The following is an 18,461-nucleotide window of genomic DNA, read 5'->3' on the forward strand; positions in this document are numbered from 1 at the left end:
AGTCCACTACTTTCTACTATTTATCAGTAAGATTCTCTTGGATTATATTTCCCAAAACTGAATCTTACCAGTAACATTTCTGAAAAAAAAATTTAACTGGCAGTTACTGCTTCTCATGTTGTTTTTGGAAACTGTTACAAAGCAACATGATAAAAGAAGCCTTGGCACCCCGCACACAGTACAGAACCACAGCCCGAGGATCCTTTTAACCAGTAGATGGCACTTCCTAATTGTTAAAGCCAGTGTTGATACTTCAAGAGAACATGGCTCAAACAATGGTGCAAGGTGGGAAATGCCTGAATAAGTAACATGCACATTAGAAACAGAGTGCTGCAAGGCCATGACCAAGTAATTATTTTTTTGTGGGAGCTGTCCTTTGCACTGTAGGATGTTTAACAGCATCCCTGGCTTCTACCTACTAGATGTCTAAAGTAGCACCCCTTCCACTTTGCCTGCCTCAAGTTGTGACAAAAATATCTCCAGACATTGCTAAATTTCCCATGAGGCAAAACTGCTCCAATTCAGAACCACTGAGAAGTCAAAAGGTATGCAAACAGATTTATAATTATACGTGATAAGGATTAAATCTCCTATTGCTGAGTGAAAGCCAGACATAAAAGTGAACATACTATATATATAGTTTCATACAAATAAAGCATGAAAACAGACAAAACCAATTTATGCAGCAGGTGAGAGGAGGAAGAGCCAGTAATGTTGTCTTGATCTGGGTGCTGCTTACATAGATGAAAATTTATTGAGCACTTATGATAGGTGCACTTTTTTGCATATATACTTCAATAAATATTTTCCACAATACTAGGCTATATATGGTATACTGCTTTGTATTTTTCATAATGAATGAAAACTTTGTAGCCATTTCTCTTTGAATCAACACTTAGTTACATGTTAGCTAAGCAGAGTTCTAAATCAAGGTGTGAACTAAAGTTTATCATCTCCATGTGTTCCTTTTAAAAAATCCAATTCACGAATTGATTTGGTAAAAGTTACTTGGTTCTCCTGAGATTGTCTCTATTCCTACAGGCAAAAGCCACACAAATCTATGATGATGCTATGTTTAAAATGCTGTAAAAAGCCACAAATGAGGCATTTCTGTAAAGTATCATAGTGTCTATCTCTTGCTAAAATGGAGAAATATATTTGATTTAGCTGCTGAGGCAAATTTTGTCAAAACAAACTACATTTATCTGCCTCCAGGAGTTAGGGATTTTTTTTTTTTTAAGTATTTATGAGATTCATATTGTAGTATTACCCTTATTCTTCTCTTCAAAGTAATACACCTGTACCATAACACTTAACAGGTAATAAAGAAAATTTAAAGCTACAATGACTCTAGAATTCTCAACTGCATTTATTTAAAAACCACATCTTTTAAAAGAACTAAAACTTAAAAATATTGCAATGAAAAAACAGACTGTCATAACCAAATGTGATTTATTTTTAGAGAAAAATAACAGGTTTTTCCAATAAAGGGAAGAAATAACAATATGAGATCATGTCCTGATTACATGTTAATTACCACATCCACATCCATGGATGTGATCAACATGTACTCAATGATAATATGAATGAACATTTGAGATTTAAAAATCACAAACCACTTGCCAATGCTGTAAACCCATAAATGTTGAAATAAATACCCAGAAGTAAGTAAATTTTAAAAATTTAAGCTTTTGACAGTGTTTATAGATCAACCCAAATGTTATGTACAAATAGTACTTCCAGTAAGCTGACACTGCTGTTAGTTTCCACCTAATTTCTTCATAATATGGCTATCTGGTGTTGCATTAGTGAAGATACTTCCCACAAACACATGGGTACCCCAGAGACTATGACGAATCACTTTACAGCAGCCAAGATCATCCACAGAGAATCCTAAATGTCGATAGCGTTCATCTGTTTCAAAAAGAGTGTTGTTTGTATATGATCCAAAAAACTGGAGGAAATAAAAATCATATTCATTAGCAAGAAAGGCAATGATGTAACAGTTTTTATGCAAACATGAATACATATCTAACACCCCAAATATTAAAAAAAATCAAATAAAAAGGGCAGTTTAGGTACTGCATGTGACCAAACACCTCTTCATCTAATATCTGTCCTTCTGGAAATGTGAAACCAATAATCTAGCAAATACACGTTATCTAGAACCAAACATCTAGAATTAAACTAAGTTGTTCATTTCTAGTCTACACTACATGTTACTTTTTGAAAATAAGCTACAAAAAATTTCATTTTTACCTGTAACTGAAAGATACACCCAGAATGTGGGTGACAATAGTGGTTCTTATTTTTTTCAAACTATAATTTCGGAAAAGTAATTTTTTGGAAGTTAACATTTATAAATATTTAATAACACCCATATTTTAATTCTAAAAGTTTTTCTTCCTTAAGCTATGCTAATTTGTAACTGTCAAACAGTAAACACACTAATTCATTAATATAAATCAAACAGTATTTATTAGAGTAAAAAATAATAAAAAGTGATAGTGGTCCCTCAAAGGTTGTGAATGCAACTGACTCATAGTGACATTCTCTGGGTAAAATTGTGAGGTTAAAAAAAAAGTCTTAAATCATCTATTTCTACCAAAGTTATAAACAATTTTATATTGTAAATAGTTTTACAATAAAAAACATTCCTACTTCAAATTAACCTGGCTTTCAAAATGTAATTACTCACTGCCAAACCAGATGATGGGTCAATAAAGTCAGCCCAATAGCCTTCAGCTCGAAGAGCGTAGCAAATTTCCTTAGCACCATTAATGAACTGCATTAAAAAAAGACAAATATGCTGAAGATAGCATCTCTGTGGGTTTTAGTTTTTAACAAATTTTTAAATATCTTTTGCTTCAGAGAATTGGATAAGATTATAGCGTAATTTATCATTAGTTGTAGATTTATTTAACACTTTTACTTCCTTCAAAAAGTCTAAATTGTGTATTTTTCTTCTAAATTACTTCCTGTTTTATGAAAAATTTCTAATCAGTTCTGTGCTGTTAACTCCCAAATTTGTCATGAATTAGAAAATATAATTGCTATTTTGTATTATAGTGTAAGAAAGGGAAAACAAAATATTCATAACGAAAAAACATGAACTATTCATTCATATGTTAAAAATGTGTGTCTTTCAAAAACACATCTATCCATACTCATGGTCATGATACATGTCATGATACACATTATACCTTTCTGTATTTTTTGTACAGGACACAGTTATTACAGACCATGTGTTTGTATAACTTATTCAAAATCTTGGTCTTTCCATTCTCATTTGTAATTCCTATGATGTCTTTATTAGCTTTATCAGACTAAACAGTGAAAAAGTAACAAATATTAGGACCAGATCAGAGTGTTTAAAAAAAGAAAAAAAAGGACAAACCATGAGTGTTTAAAAACAAGGGCACAGTTCCACTTTTGGCCATTAACAGAATAACAGATGCCAAACGTTATCTGCTATTTGGTGAACACCTGCTAAAAGCTGTAAAACCGACTAAAATGTAAGATACAACAGTTTTAAATCCTGAATAACAATTAAAACTGTAATCTTGTTGCCCTTCTCCACAAGTCAAGTGATTTCCATATTTGTTCCAGCTCTCTGTCTGGAACACTGTTTGTCACAGGGCAAAGAAGAAGAGCCCAAAGTGATGGTGTCACTAAGCCAAGGAGGTAGAAAGCAAAAGTTCTGGACTGCGGAAGTATCTGGAATTTGTGGGTTAGGGTACTGGAAGAAAAATGCACACTGGGGTTCTCAAGCAGTCCACAGAGCAATTCACCCTGGTTCAGTAGCCAAGGGCAGAACTGTGCACTCACAAGGCGAGATTTCTTGAGGAATCTGTCTCACAGAGAGTGCCAGCTGGGGCCTAAGAGCTCAATGGTGTTATCAGGGTTGTGTAGTCCTAGGTTAACATGGATTTCTGGACAACACAGGATGATCAGACCTTGCTGAGCACATCTGGCATTCAGCTGAGATGCCCAAAAGTCTAAGCCTTAGGAAGATGGGCCATATCCTAAAATAAGAGGTTAGCAATTTACAGCCTGAAGGCCAAATCCAGCTGGGTGCCTGTATGTGTTAACAGTTTCATTGGAATATATCCATATCTGTCTATGACTACTTTAACAATACAAGGGTAGACACTATGACCTATAAAGCCTAAAAATTTATTATGTGGCTCTTCACAGAAAGTTTGCTGATCCATGCTATAGAGGAAACTTAAGCTAACTTACTTTCTCCCTGCACTTTCTTGTAAAATAATGAAAAACATTAAATAAAAATTGTATTCTTTAGGTTATTTTCACACTTAATATTTACACATATTACTGCATTTCATTAATCCTATTTCTTAGGAAAACTACTGAATATGGTCTAGAAAAGTAATTAAAAAGTATATCAATTTAATGAACAGATCTGCCATACACAAAACTACAAGGAGAACAAAACAATACAAACGTTTGTAAAAGTTAACTAAAAGAATCCCAAAGTATCATAAAAAGAATCAGTTTAAGTATTTCTCTTTAGATTTCTGCACATCAACAGCAAACACTGACATCTGGTGGAAAAAACTACAACAGATTTGAACAAGAGAACTGGACAGTCAACTACGTGTAGTTCTAAAATAACCACTAATGTATCTAAAACAGAAAAAAATTTTTTTTTGTAGAAAATAGCTTTAATCATTATAAAATTAAAAATAATATGGCATTTCAAAGCCCTGAAACTGGTTACAAAAAACTCACAACTATACTGGGGTCAGTATCAAATGAGGCTCAGAATCTTTAACTGATGAGAAATTAGGACCAATAATTCAATGCACATGTGAGAGCTCTCTAGTGACTAAAGGATAGTAATGGTAAATGTATATGTTAGATACTGCCTTAATATGTAAATAGAAAATGTCTGAGTTATTGTCTATTTAAATTTCAACTCTCTAAATTCAGATCTCTTTAAAATCAGATAATGTCTTAAGGCCTGCCCTCTCTGTAACTTCCTTGTTAACTAGCATATAACTTGCTCATGATTATTACTACATAAAATTTAATTAGCAAAGCTGTATGTGGGACATTTTAGTATGATGAAGTCATTATCCTAAAACATTCTGTTGAGTATGTGAATTATAATTTACTAATGAAAAGAACCATACATCCAGTCATAAGGAAAATATAAAATAATTCCTAATATCTTACATGAAAATTAGTAAAGGGAATTTTTTCAATTATAGTTAGCTAAGGCGCCTAATGGAGTTAATCTTGACTTGTCACTCGGGCAAAGAAATGTTTTCCTATCTTGTAGAAACTGATACAACCCAACATCAAACTCTTAAGACTTTAAGTTAGCATTTACCATTTTTCAGGTTGGTGAAAATGAAAAGAAACGCTAATATTCTGGGTAAGCTAGCATGACAGGATATATACAAGGAGAATCTTTTTTGGTGGGCAAATTGGCACCATCTATCAAAACTTAAATTACCCCGGATTCAGTAATTCCCTACTTAGGAATCTACCCATTTTATATTTGGGCATACATGTTTATGCACATACTTTTCACTGCCTATTAATAGAAAAAGTTTTTTTAAATTTATAAATTACTAAGTGAATTTTTAAAGTAATTAAAAATTTATAGTTTGCCCATGCAATTTTATGCAGATTTTACATAGTATGAAATCTATGTGTAATGCTATGGAAGGGTGTCAAAACACCTGGTTAAAAGGACAGGAAAAAAAATATGGGTCTATAATATATTATCACTGTGCTGTATGTAGTTACTGATTACTCCTTGAAAACTGGAGTAATTTCCACTTTTTATTTGACATGCTTTAAAAACAATTTTTTTTAAGGTTTAAATCATTTTTCAGAGACAGAGTGTGAGGCAGGAGAGGGAGACACTGAATCTGAAGCAGGCTTTAGGCTGAGCTGTCAGCACAGAACCTGATGCAGGGCTGGAACTCATGGACCGTGAGATCATGACCTGAGCTGAAGTCAGATGCTTAACCAACTGAGCCGCCTAGGCGCCCCTTACTTGACATGCTTTAAAGAGAGATACGGATATGAAGAGTTTTACTTTTTTGCCATTTTTACTGTATTTTTCAATTTTCCTAAAACATATAAATTTTTAAAAATTGAACTACTGGACAGAATCTAAGTTTTTCAAAGATAACTACAAAAAAGTCATGCCATTTTTATGATCAGAAAAGATGTAAAAGTCCTTTAGTACTGAAATATATTAGAGAATAAAGGCTAAAAAGACACCCATCACCTTAAAATGTTGGTATTTAAGTAAGATTATAAAATTGTCAGCAATTGAAATTTTTTTTTTTTTTTAATTTTAATGTTTATTTTTTTTGAGAGAGAGAGACCACACATAAGTTGGGGAGGGGCAGAGAGAGAGGGAAAGAGAAATCCCAAGCAGGCTCCATGCTGTCAGCGGAGAGCCTGACACGGGGCTAGGGCTCATGAACTGTGAGATCATGACCTGACATGAAACCAAGAGTCAAGACACTTAACTGACTGAGCCACCCAGGAGCCCCCAAGAATTACCTTTTCTAAAAGCATTTCTCTTTCATTTTCTACCTCTTCGCTCCAAACAGTCATATCATTCTTGGTTTTCTGTGTTATAGTCAGAATCATTAGTTTGTTGGTGGCTACTTCTGGAAACAGTGACTCAAAATCTATAAATAACAATAAAAATTTCAGGGAGAATTTATTGTAAGAAGCAGTGTATAAAAGTACTTCTTTAGAAACATGGTGATTAAGTTAAATTATTGTGATACCAAGTTGGATTTATAAATGCACATTATTTTTTGGAATGGATACTGAAATGAAGTTTTAATTAACTTCAGCTCTTGGATGGGCTGAAATATTACTATCAATTCTGAAGAGCAAGTAAAGGTTACTTGTTACTGATCTTACAATTTTCAAAAAAAGTTTATTACGATTTTTCTCAGTATTATGTATTAGCTCAAGAAATTACAGCTGTAATAAAAAGGAGAATAACTTCAGTGAAAAAGTTACTAAAAATTCTATTCTTATCTAATGCCAGCATGAGGTCAGGGGACATTTGGAAGACCTTACCTCGGCCATGTAATCTTTTCTGACCAGACACATTACGGTATTAAGTTACAAAGTATTACAATTCCTATGGAATACATTATTTAACACATTAGAAAATTAGTGACGTTGCCTAGTAGTACACATGAGTGTAAAAATGTATAAAAGCACAATATACCTCTTCGCAGCAATTCTGGACATGTTTGGATTGCACACTCTACTTTGGCATTTTCAAAGTAAGTTTCTGCACTGTTGATTTCTTGTTCAACAGGTGCATTATTACCCTAAGAAGAATGAGAAATATAAATAAAATCTGGAGTTCAAATAAAATATATGGTCTGTTATAAACTTGTCTTTCCTGGAAAGGTTTTAGAAATAATTCTAGTTAACTGGCTGTGGGGTAATGGTGTTATATACCCAAACTTTTCTCTATGATGAATAAAGATTTGAAAATTTAAAAATGAACACATAAATATATTAATATTCTAAGACTTGGTATGAGTAGAAGTTGGCTAAGAAACTAAAATGCCATGACTATGTCTTACAACGTTACCCTGATACTTTGATATCTACTTGTCCTTTCTTTTGTTCTATAACCTGTAAAATGGGGGAAAATAGCACTAACAAAATAACACGATTAAACATAAATTCTCCTACAGGATGAGGCTTTTATTCATCTGAAATTTACTGGGCACCTACTACACATCAGCTAACAAGAGCAGCCCTACAATGGTTAAAAAGAAAAAAAAAAAATTCCAGTCTTCACTCTTAGGTATAAAAGAGCTAGTAGAAGAAAATCAGCATGAACAAATAAATGTAATGCAATATGAAAAGTGCTACAGAGTTACAAAGAAAGTCTTTTGGCAGTCTAAATGGGGAAATGCTTTGCTGGGGGAAATCAGGAAAAGGTTGAAATCCTCATATTTGAGCTACATGTTAATTAATGTGTATTATGTGGTTTGTAAAGAATACTAGGTAAAGCAGGCTAGAAACTGAGGAGGAAAAAACAGTCCAGCAAGAGATAAACAGTGCAAGCATATGCAATGGTTAAAGAGAATGGTGCAATTAAAATATTTACGGGTCACTTGGTGTATTTAAGTGTTTTGTGTTCATTTTCACATTTAATCCTCATAGCAACTTTATGGGCTAGGTATTATTATTATCCCCATCTTACATATAAAGAAACATTTAAGTAGTTTTCTCAAGGTCAAAAAATTAAGTGAAAGAGCAAACACCTGTGAAGCCAAATTTATCCTATCTCCATAGTCCATCTCACTATAATGCCTCTGAGAACTGAGGAGAGATAAGGAGGCCTTGAACTCTGGCTTTATTAGTGAGACTGAAAGGACACAAATAATTAAAAAGCTACATCAGAGATGGAAGCAATGTAATTTTGTCACTCTATATGGAGATATGGGAGAGAGGGGAGCCAAGTTTGGCAGAATTCTAATCTTGGGACAGTGGGAGAATGACTAAGTCACTTATGTTACTGATAACATGGGAGTGAGGACAGGTTTTCAGAGGGGTGGAAAAACCCCTAAGTATTAGACATATAAAATCTAGGGTATTTTAAAGCAATAATGATGTTTGGCAGGCAGACAGAAAAGTGTCAAGAGAGGTCAGCTGTCTCCAAATGTTAGGTTACCTGATATAAGCCATAGTAATTGTGAGGGGCTGTTCCTTAATATTATGGCTTCGATCAAACAGCCTGAAACTTCGCAGAAATTCAAAAAATGATGAGGATCAGGAGTTTGGCAGACACTCTGAATTGCATGTAACTGTCCATTTAGGTGAGCAACAATGCAATACCAGTTTGTTTATTGTTTTAATTTTTTTTTTTAAAGTAAGCTCTATGCCAAACATGGGACTTGCGTTCACAGATGCCCAGATCAAGAGTTGAATGCTTTACCGACTGAGCCAGCCAGTTGCCCCTGCAATACCAGTTTAAAAATGCATTAAAAAAGAAAAAAAAAAACCTCAGAAGTTGATTTGTCTAAGTCTATCTTTTTTAGTTTACTGTATCTCAAGAATTTCAGAGTTCTCAGGCATTTAAGTTTTAAATGCCTAGGAGTGTAAATCTAGTTGGAATTTGCTCCACAAAAAAATTATTTATAAAAGTGAAAAACAGGGAATCTATATTTCTAGTAATATAGAAATAACTAAATTATATTTGAATAAGCAGTTATTATACAATGTATTTTTGAAGATTTACTTAAGAGATTGTAATCTAATTTTTCTATTTTTGTTTCCTAAGAAAGAGCGAGCAGGGAAGGGGCAGACAGGGAGAGAGAATCTTAAGTAGGCTCCACACTGAGCATGGGGCTTGATCTCATGACCTGAGCTGAAATCAAGAGTCACATGCTCAGCTGACTGAGCCACCCAAGCGACCCCAAAGAGACTGTAATCTAAAGTAAATTATATAGCCAACATTATGTATAGAACAGTGTCAAGTTTTTAAAAACTATATATGTTGTTTCTGAGAATGTTGGAATTAAGTAGGTATTTTTAAAAACTTTTTCAAGTAACATGCTCACAGTTATCAGAAATTAATATAGTGTTAATAATTAGAAAAACAGAATAAAGGATATTAACAATTTACCTGAAATTCATTCACATATTGTGCCATCACAAACTCGTGTCTTTCACTTGATAAAGGTTCTGCTAGAACATCAGGTAAAGTTTTATGAACCTGGCTTTTCTTCTGTGACACAGTCCCATTGAGGTGACAATCAAAACCTATGTTCCCAGGAAGCTGGAATCTCTGATCCTGAGGTCCAAATGGGCCCATAGTTTCATCAGGCCATACTGTTCGAGAGCCTGAAGAGGAACAACAAAATGAATCCATTTTCTCAAGTGCATTGGTGGACTGAAAGAATACTCTTCTTCCAATTAGGTATTTTTTATAAAACCGATAGATCTTTGGAATTTGCTTTCCTGTGTGAATATAAATTAGTTTTGTGTTGTTTTCAGCTCATAGGCAAGTCAATTCTAAGGAGAAGGATTTAATAAAGTACAGTAATCCATACTATGTAATACCTAATAGTCAATAAAAAGAATATAGTAAATCTTGGGAGGAGTCCGGGAAGACAGCAGAGGAGGATCCTAAGCTCACCCCCTAACACAGAAACACCTAGGTTAACAGCCATATCAGTGCAACTAAACCAGGAAATAAGCCAAACACTGGCAGAATAGACTGCACAATTAATCACAGAGAAGAGGCCAATCAGGGTAGAAGGGGCACAGACGCAGCTGGAAACCATACTACTCTGAGAGACTAACCCCAAAGAGGAGAGACAAACAGAGAAGGGAGAGGAACAGACCCCATACCAGACATGGGGGACCCACACTGAGAAGACAAGTCCCCATAACATCTGGCTTTGAAACTCAGTGGGGCTTAACTTTAAGAGTTTTTATAGTTAGTGGGTTTAGCTCTGGGAGAGCCAGAGGGTGATAGGAAACTGAGTTCCCACCCTTAAATAGAGAATGTAACAAACAATCCCACTTAGAGGCAGCATAGAACCAGCAGTTCTGAAAAGTGCCTGAAGTACACATGAAGGAGATTTTTTTTTAAACTAATCTCAACCTGTATTGAAGTGTTGGAAAAACAAGGATCTGTAGGAAACTTCTCTGAGAACACAAGAGCTGGCAGGTGCAATTCCTCTCACTCCCACTGCAGCCTAGATACTCAGACATTTGTAGGAACCAATGTAAACACTCTCCACATAGCCTGCTAACACCGAGTGCTCACCCCTGCATTGATTTAATCCATTCAACCAGCTCCACTGGGCAAGAGTGCCTGCAACACAGCTCTGGCAAGGTCTCTCATCCTGTAAGCAGCCCTGACACTGACCATCATCACTCCAAAGTGATTCTTGCCATGGCGAGTGGAGAAGATGACTACACACACTAGTCTGACAGACATTTCATCTGTTGGTCACACCAACCAAAAGAGCCTCTCAAACAAAACAGAAAGTACCCTGCACTTCTGTGCAGCCCCTGCAAATGGGCTGAAAGTAGGCATCTGGACTGATCACTGATGCTGCCAACTACAAGCCCTTTCCTGCCCCAAACAGGCTCTAAACTGGACAGGGACCAAACCCTGCCCACACAAGCAAAATGGACATTTGCAGCCAAATGGATTGAAGGCAAATGCAGCTGAGCCACAAGAGTATGGTACACCAAACCCACATAAAAGACAACCTTAAAATGCCCAGTTCTGGAGAAGAGGGGGCATTGTGCTACAAGGCACCACAAGATCTCTTCTTCAAAAGGCCATTACTTTCAAGATCAAGAGAGATGTATCTCACTTTCCAAATATATAGGAACAAACACAGAAATGAAGAAACAGAGGAATATGTCCCAAATGAAAGAACAGGATGATACCAAGCAAAGAACTAAATGAAATGGAGATAAAAAATATGCCTGCTAAAGATTTCAAATGCTCATAAATATACTTACTGGATTCGAGAAAAGAGTGTAGCATCTCATTGAGACCTTCAACAAAGAGACAGAAAATATAAAAAGAACCAGTCAGAGATTGACTCTACAACTGAAATAAAAAATACACTATGGGGAATGAATAGCATTGTTGAGGAGGAAGAAGAATGGATCAGTGACTGGAAAGACAAGGTAATGGCAACCACACTGAACAGGAGATAAAAAAAAAAATAAAAAAAAAATGAAGAAACTTTGGGAACTCAATGACAGTTGTATTAATAACAGTTGTATTAACAGAGATCCTGGAAGGAGAAGAGAAAAGGGAATGGAAAATTTATTTGAAGAAATAATGGCTTAAAATTTCAAAAGTGTGGGGAAGAAAACAGAAATTTAGATCCAGCAGCATAGAGAACACCCCTAGCAAAATCAACTGAAGGAGGTCCACAACATCACATATAGTAATTAAAATGGAAAAAGGAGTGATAAAGAGAATTTTTAAACCTCCAAAGAAAATAGTTACATACAAGGGAAATCTCATAAGGATATCAGCTGATTTCCAAGCAGAAACACTGCAGGCCAGAAAGGAATGGCATGATATTTAAAGGGAATTCTCTGAGTGGAAAGAAAAGGCCATAACACAGAATAAGAAAATTAGGAAATCTTACAGGTAAATACAAACAATAAAAGTAGTGGATTAATCACTTATAAAACCAGTATGGAGGTTAAAACACAAAAGTAGTATCAATTATATCTATAAAAATCAGTCACTAAAATCAGAAATAAAAATATGTCAAGTATGACATCACATACATAAAATGTGGGGGTGGGTAAAAACTTCATGCTTTTAGAATGGGTTCAAACATAAGTGACTGTCAATTTAATGTAGATTGCTGTACATATAAGATGTTCTATGTGAACCTAATGGTAACCACAAATCAAACACCTATAATAGATGCGCAAAAAATAAAGAAATCCAAGCATATCACTAAAGAAAGCCAAAAAACATAAGAAAGAGAAGGCAACAGAGAACTACAAAAACAACCAAAACCAATTAACAAAATGGTAATAAGTACATACTAATAATTACTTTGAATGTAAATGGACTAAATGTTCCAATCAAAACAGTAAGATGGGTGAGTGAATGGATGAAAGGGCAAGATCCACCTAAATGCTGTGTGAAAAGACTCACTAAAGACACAGGCAGATTGAAAGTGAAGGGGTGGAAAAACATTACCATGCAAATGGAAGTGAAAAGAAAGCTGGGGAAGCAATAGTTCTTTCAGAAAAAAAATAGACTTTAAAAGAAAGACTGTAAAGAGACAAAGAAGGGTACTACAAAGGGAAGAGTCCAACAAGGGGATGTAACAATTGTAAATATTTTTGCAGCCAACATGAAAGCACCTACATACGTAAAACAAGTATTAACAAAAAGAAGGTGACAGCAATACATTAATAGAAGACTTTAATACCCCACTTACATCAATGGATAGATCATCCAGAAAAATCACCAAAGAACTAATGGCTTTGAGTGACACACTGGGCCAGATGGACCTAACCTACATTCAGAACATCCAATCAAAAATAACAGAATACACATTCTTTTCAGATGCACATGGAATATTCTCAAAAGATGTTACATTACAAAACAAGTCTCACTAAGTTTAAAATCACTCAAATCACATAATGCATCTTTTCTCATTGCAACACTGAAACTACAAATCAAGGTTAAAAAAAAAATTGGAAAGAATACAAATACATGGAAGCTAAATAAAATGCTACTACACAATGAATATGTCAACCAAGAAATCAAAGAGGAAATAAATACATGCAAACAAATAAAAATGAAAACACAATGGTCCAAAATCTTGAGATTCCTCAAAAACCTGTTCTAAGAGGGAAGAAGATACAGCAATACAGGCCCACCTAAAGAAGCAAGGAAAATCTCAAACAGCCTAACCATACACCTAATGGAGCTAGAAAAAGGAGAGCAAACAAAGCCAAGGAAAGGAAATAATGTAGAGCAAAAATACATAAAATGAAGACTAAAAAAAAAATACATCAATGAAACCAGGAGCTGGTTCTTTGAAAAGAACAACAAAACTGATAAACCTTCAGTCAGACTCATTAAAGAAAGAAGACTCAAATAAAATCAGAAATGAAGGAGAAATAATGACACCACAGAAACACAATGGATTATAAGAGAGTATTAGGAAAAATAATATGCCAACAATTTGGACAACCTACAAGAAACTAATAAATTCTTAAAAACACAATAACCTTCCAAAATTGAATCAGGAATAGAAAATATAAACAGACTGGTTACTAGCAATGACACTGAATCAGCAACCAAAAAATTTGCTTTGTTCGTTTCTTACATTCCACATGAGTGAAATCATACGGTATTTGTCTTTCTCTGACTTACTTCACTTAGCAAATGCTATCTCCACCCATGTCACTGCAAATGGCAAGATTTCATTCTTTTTTATGGCTGTGGAGTATTCGATTGCATATATATATATGTACATATACATACACACCACATCTTCCTTATCCATTTATCAGTTAATAGTACTTGGGCTGTTTCCATAATTTGGTTATTGTAGATAATGCTATAAACATTGGGGTGCATGTATCACTTTTAATTAGTATGTTTGGATTGTTTAGGTAAACATCTAGATGTGCAATTGCTGGATCACATAAGTGTGTATATATACACACACACAACAGCAATTGCACATCATATATACATACACACACATATATATACACAATATATATGTGTGTGTATATAGTTTATACACACAGTAATCTGTTACATTTCTATATACTAACAAAAGGAGAGAGAGAAATTAAGAAAACAATCCCATTTATAATAGCACCAAAAAGAATTAAATACCTGGGAATAAACTTAACTGAGAGGTAAAAGACTCATACTCTGAAAACTGTAAAACATTGATAAAAGAACTGAAGATTCCACAAACAAATTGAAAGATATATGATGCACATGGATTTGGAGAACCAATATTGTTAAAAATGTCCATATTATCTAAAGCAATCTACAGATTTAACGCAACTCCTACCAAAATTACCAACAGAAGTTTCACAGAACAAGAACAAATAATCCTAAAATTTGTATGGGACCACAAAAAACCTTTAACAGCCAAAGCAATTGTGAAAAAGAACAAAACTGAAGGTACCACAATCCCAGACTTTAAGATATACCACAAAGTCAGTAATCAAAGCAGTATGGCACTGGGACAAAAACAGTCACATTGATCAATGCAACAGAATAGAGAGTCCAGAAATAAATTCACACTTTTATGGTCAATTAATTTACATCAGAGGCAACAATTTGTAACGGGAAAAAGACAGTCTTCAACAAATAGTGTTGGGAAAATTGGTTAGCTGCATGCAAAAGAAATGAAGCTGGACCACTTTCTTATATACAAAAATACTCTCAAAATGGATTAAAGGTCTCAATGTGAGAGCTGAAACCATAAAACTCCTAGAAGAAAACAGGCAGGAAAAAAAAAAAAAAACCAAAAAACAACCAGGCAGTAACTGCTTTGACATCAGCTACAGAAACATTTTTCTAGATATCCTTTGTCAAGGGAAACAAAAGCAAAATTAAACTATTGGGACTATATCAAAATAAAAAGCTTTTTTGCACAGTGAAGAAAACTATCAACAAAAGGACTACAAATCAAAAAGGCAGCATACTGAATGGGAGAAGACATTGGCAAATAATGTTTCTGATAAGAGAATAGTAATATACAACATATATAAAGAACTTAAACATAATTTAACATCAAACACCTGCCTCCCCCCACCCTGCCCTGCCAAATCAAATTAAAACACGGGAGAACATTTTCTCCAAAGACAATGGTCAAAAGACACATGAAAAGATCTGAACATCACTAATCATCAAGGAAATGCAAATCAAAAACCACAATGAGATATCACATTACATCTGTCAGAATGGCTAACATAAAAACTGAAGAAATAATACATTTGGTGAGGATGTGGAGAAAAAGGTACACTTGTGAAAGATGCACTGTTGGTGGTAATGCAAGCTGGTGCAGTCACTGTGGAAAACAGTATGGAATTTCCTCAAAAAATAAAAAACAAAATTACCATATGATTGGTGCAGTCACTGTGGAAAACAGTATGGAATTTCCCCAAAAAATAAAAAACAAAATTACCATATGATTCAGTAATTCCAGTACTGGGTATTTAACCAAAGAAAACAAAAACACTAATTCGAAAAGATACATACACCCCTATGCTTACTGAAGCATTAGTTACAATAGCCAAGATATGGAAGCAACTCAGTGTCCATCAACAGATGAATGGGTAAGAGGATGTGGTGTATATATACACAATGGGATATTACTTCACAATAAAAAAGAATGAGATCTCGCTGTCTGCAACATATGGATGGATGCAGTGGGTATAATAAACAACATAAGTCAAAGACAAATATTGTATGATTTCACTCTTATGTGGAATTTAAAAAACAACACATAAGGGAAAAAAGAGACTGAATCTTAAATATAGAAAACTGGTGGTTGCCAGAGGGAAGGTGGTTGGGAGGGAAGGGTGAAATAGGTGAAGGGAATTAAGAGTACACTTATGTGATGAACAGGGAATAATGTATAGAAAACCAAATTTTTTGGTTTAAATCATATTGTACACCTGATACTAATATAACATTGTATATTAATATTTGAATTAAAAAAATACAATAAGTGTTTACTGATGTTGAACAATGTCTAGGACACATTAAAAGAAAAAGTTAAGTCAAAAATAGTCTATGTGACATTTATTCTACATTCTTACATTTATGCTTTTATTTTTTAAGTTTATTTTTCTTTTTTAAAGAGAGAGCACATAAGCTAGGAGAAGGGTAGAGGCAGAGAGAGAATCTTTTTTTTTTTTTTTTTAATTTTTAATGCTTATTTATTTTTGAGAGAGACAGTGTGCAAGTGGGGGAGGGGCAGAGAGGGAGGGAGACACAGAATCCAAAGCAGGTTCCAGGCTCTGAGCTGTCAGCACAGAGCCTGACGCAGGGCTTGAGCTCATGAACCGTGACAACATGAACTGAGCTGAAGTCAGAAGTTTAACTGACTGAGCCACACAAGTGTCCCTATGTTTTTAAATACAGGAAAAAAGATCTAAAAGATACTGAACTTAATAGTGGTTACCTTTGGAGAGGGCCATTCAACTGCAGTTACCTGAGGGCACAAAATATTAATAGACTGGGAAAAAAAATCTCATATCAACCAATGTGACCTAATGTCCTGTTTATAGCCACAGGAGTTAATATGGATTAAATTCTTACAGAAGAACAGACCACATTGCTTAAATCTTGACAAATATCTTACCTTGTGAAAAATTTAAAAAGATCTAGAAAAGAACAAAGTAGAAAATAAAACAAAAAAGTAGAGCAGTTTTGTTTAAAGGGATAATTGCTGCAGAATTAGTTGACAATAAAAATATTTTTTAATACTTTGCTAGAACTAAATGAGTAGAAATGGGTATGACAGAATGGCTGCCCCACCACTAGATCTAAAGTGCCACCATATCCCTTTTGCAGACCTATGACAGACATCACCCATCAATCATGGACTTCTTTCACGACTAACAGACCCTGTTCTCATGATTCTCAACCCAAATTAGTCTAATACTTCCCAAAGTTTTAAGTATTTAAGAATCACCTGAGATTTTTGTTAATACGCAGAATCTGATTCATAATGTTTGGCGTGGGGCTCAGGATTCCTCCTTTCTAACACATTCTCAGATGATGCTGATGCTACTGATCTGCAGATCACACTAAGCCAATAAGGCTAGATCTAGATAGCCATTAATGACTGACTTGAGTCAGTTCACAAAGTAAAACATTGCAGGAGTACTGACAATATGGACTCTAATTTTGGTCTTTCATTTTGTTCATGTTTGCTGAATCACCTCTCTTAGGGCCCCATGTTCCAGATTCTTCAGAGATTAAAATACGTATTGTAGAAATGCCTACAAGGCTGGGACAGGGAAAGGCTTGTTCTGGCCTCCCATAAATCTGTTAGAGATAACATAGTATTTCTTTCCTCTTTCTGATGTACAGGTGGTGCCCCAAGATCTAATTGAAGGTTAGCTGTCAATTAGGTGCATGCATGCCCTTTGAAGTACATGTAAACCCTTTGATGTCACTATAATGACCTTTGTCCTTGTCTCCTTGCTCTATAAAATCAATGCACTAAGGTATGGATTTTACAGAGAATAACTATTTAGCTGCTGTGGACTGCCCTCTGTCTGATCCCACCGTAAGTTACCCTGAATAAAGCTCTGTAAACTGTATGAACTGGCGTGTTTTGTTTTCTGGTCTCAAAGTGCCTTGGTTGGGGGGATACTTTAATGTCTCTCCCCCACCTTCTAACAAAGATTTCAGGTATTTTGAAGAAGATGAGTTTTAAAGACTGAAGATCTAAGTTTCTTTAAAGAAAAGAAATATCCCATATTAATAGTAGATTTGAGTATATCTTTATGTGTTGGCTGGTTATTTAGGTTTTCTCTTCTTGGAATACCTGTTCATATGCATTTCTAAAAAGAATTTTCTGGAGCATCTAGTTGATTCAGTACATGGAGCATGCGACTCTTGATCTCGGGGTTGTGAGTTCAAGCTCCATGCTGGGTATGGAGCCTACTTAAAAAAAAATTTGGTTTTTTATTGGTTGTCTTTTTCCAATTGATCTCTATAAAAATTCTTTATATATTCAGCAATCTATACATTTTGAATGACACATTTTTCATTTATGATACGTTATATGGTTAGCCTTGAGAATATATAAACTGGGGAGTAATAAGAGATGAAGTTATAAAAGAAAAACAGGGCAAGAAAACCAGGGAAGATTTTCTTCCCCTGGTCATCTTACGTGACACCGTAAGTAATGTATTGCAAGTAAAAAGATTTC

At 34.6% G+C, this 18,461-nt stretch overlaps 1 protein-coding gene across 6 annotated transcripts in view; it reads right to left on the bottom strand.

Annotated features, from left to right (window-relative positions):
- Positions 1-1,433: 1,433 nt before the first annotated feature.
- The window catches only part of MMADHC (metabolism of cobalamin associated D), a 37,809-nt gene continuing 20,781 nt past the window's right edge, over positions 1,434-18,461 (bottom strand). For 3 of the 6 annotated variants that reach the window (XM_043576665.1, XM_043576664.1, XM_043576666.1), the window contains 6 exons: positions 11,518-11,553; positions 9,659-9,876; positions 7,238-7,343; positions 6,550-6,680; positions 2,699-2,785; positions 1,434-1,954 (listed from right to left, as the gene is read on the bottom strand). In XM_043576665.1, the coding sequence (XP_043432600.1) occupies positions 1,760-1,954; positions 2,699-2,785; positions 6,550-6,680; positions 7,238-7,343; positions 9,659-9,876; positions 11,518-11,553 (773 nt within the window). In that variant the 3' untranslated portion in view covers positions 1,434-1,759. The remainder of the gene's footprint in view (positions 1,955-2,698; positions 2,786-6,549; positions 6,681-7,237; positions 7,344-9,658; positions 9,877-11,517; positions 11,554-18,461) is intronic. The other 3 variants (XM_043576668.1, XM_043576667.1, XM_043576669.1) reach the window with 1 other exon arrangement.

Source organism: Prionailurus bengalensis, chromosome C1 (genome assembly GCF_016509475.1).
Source record: "Prionailurus bengalensis isolate Pbe53 chromosome C1, Fcat_Pben_1.1_paternal_pri, whole genome shotgun sequence".
Lineage (NCBI taxonomy): Eukaryota > Metazoa > Chordata > Mammalia > Carnivora > Felidae > Prionailurus > Prionailurus bengalensis.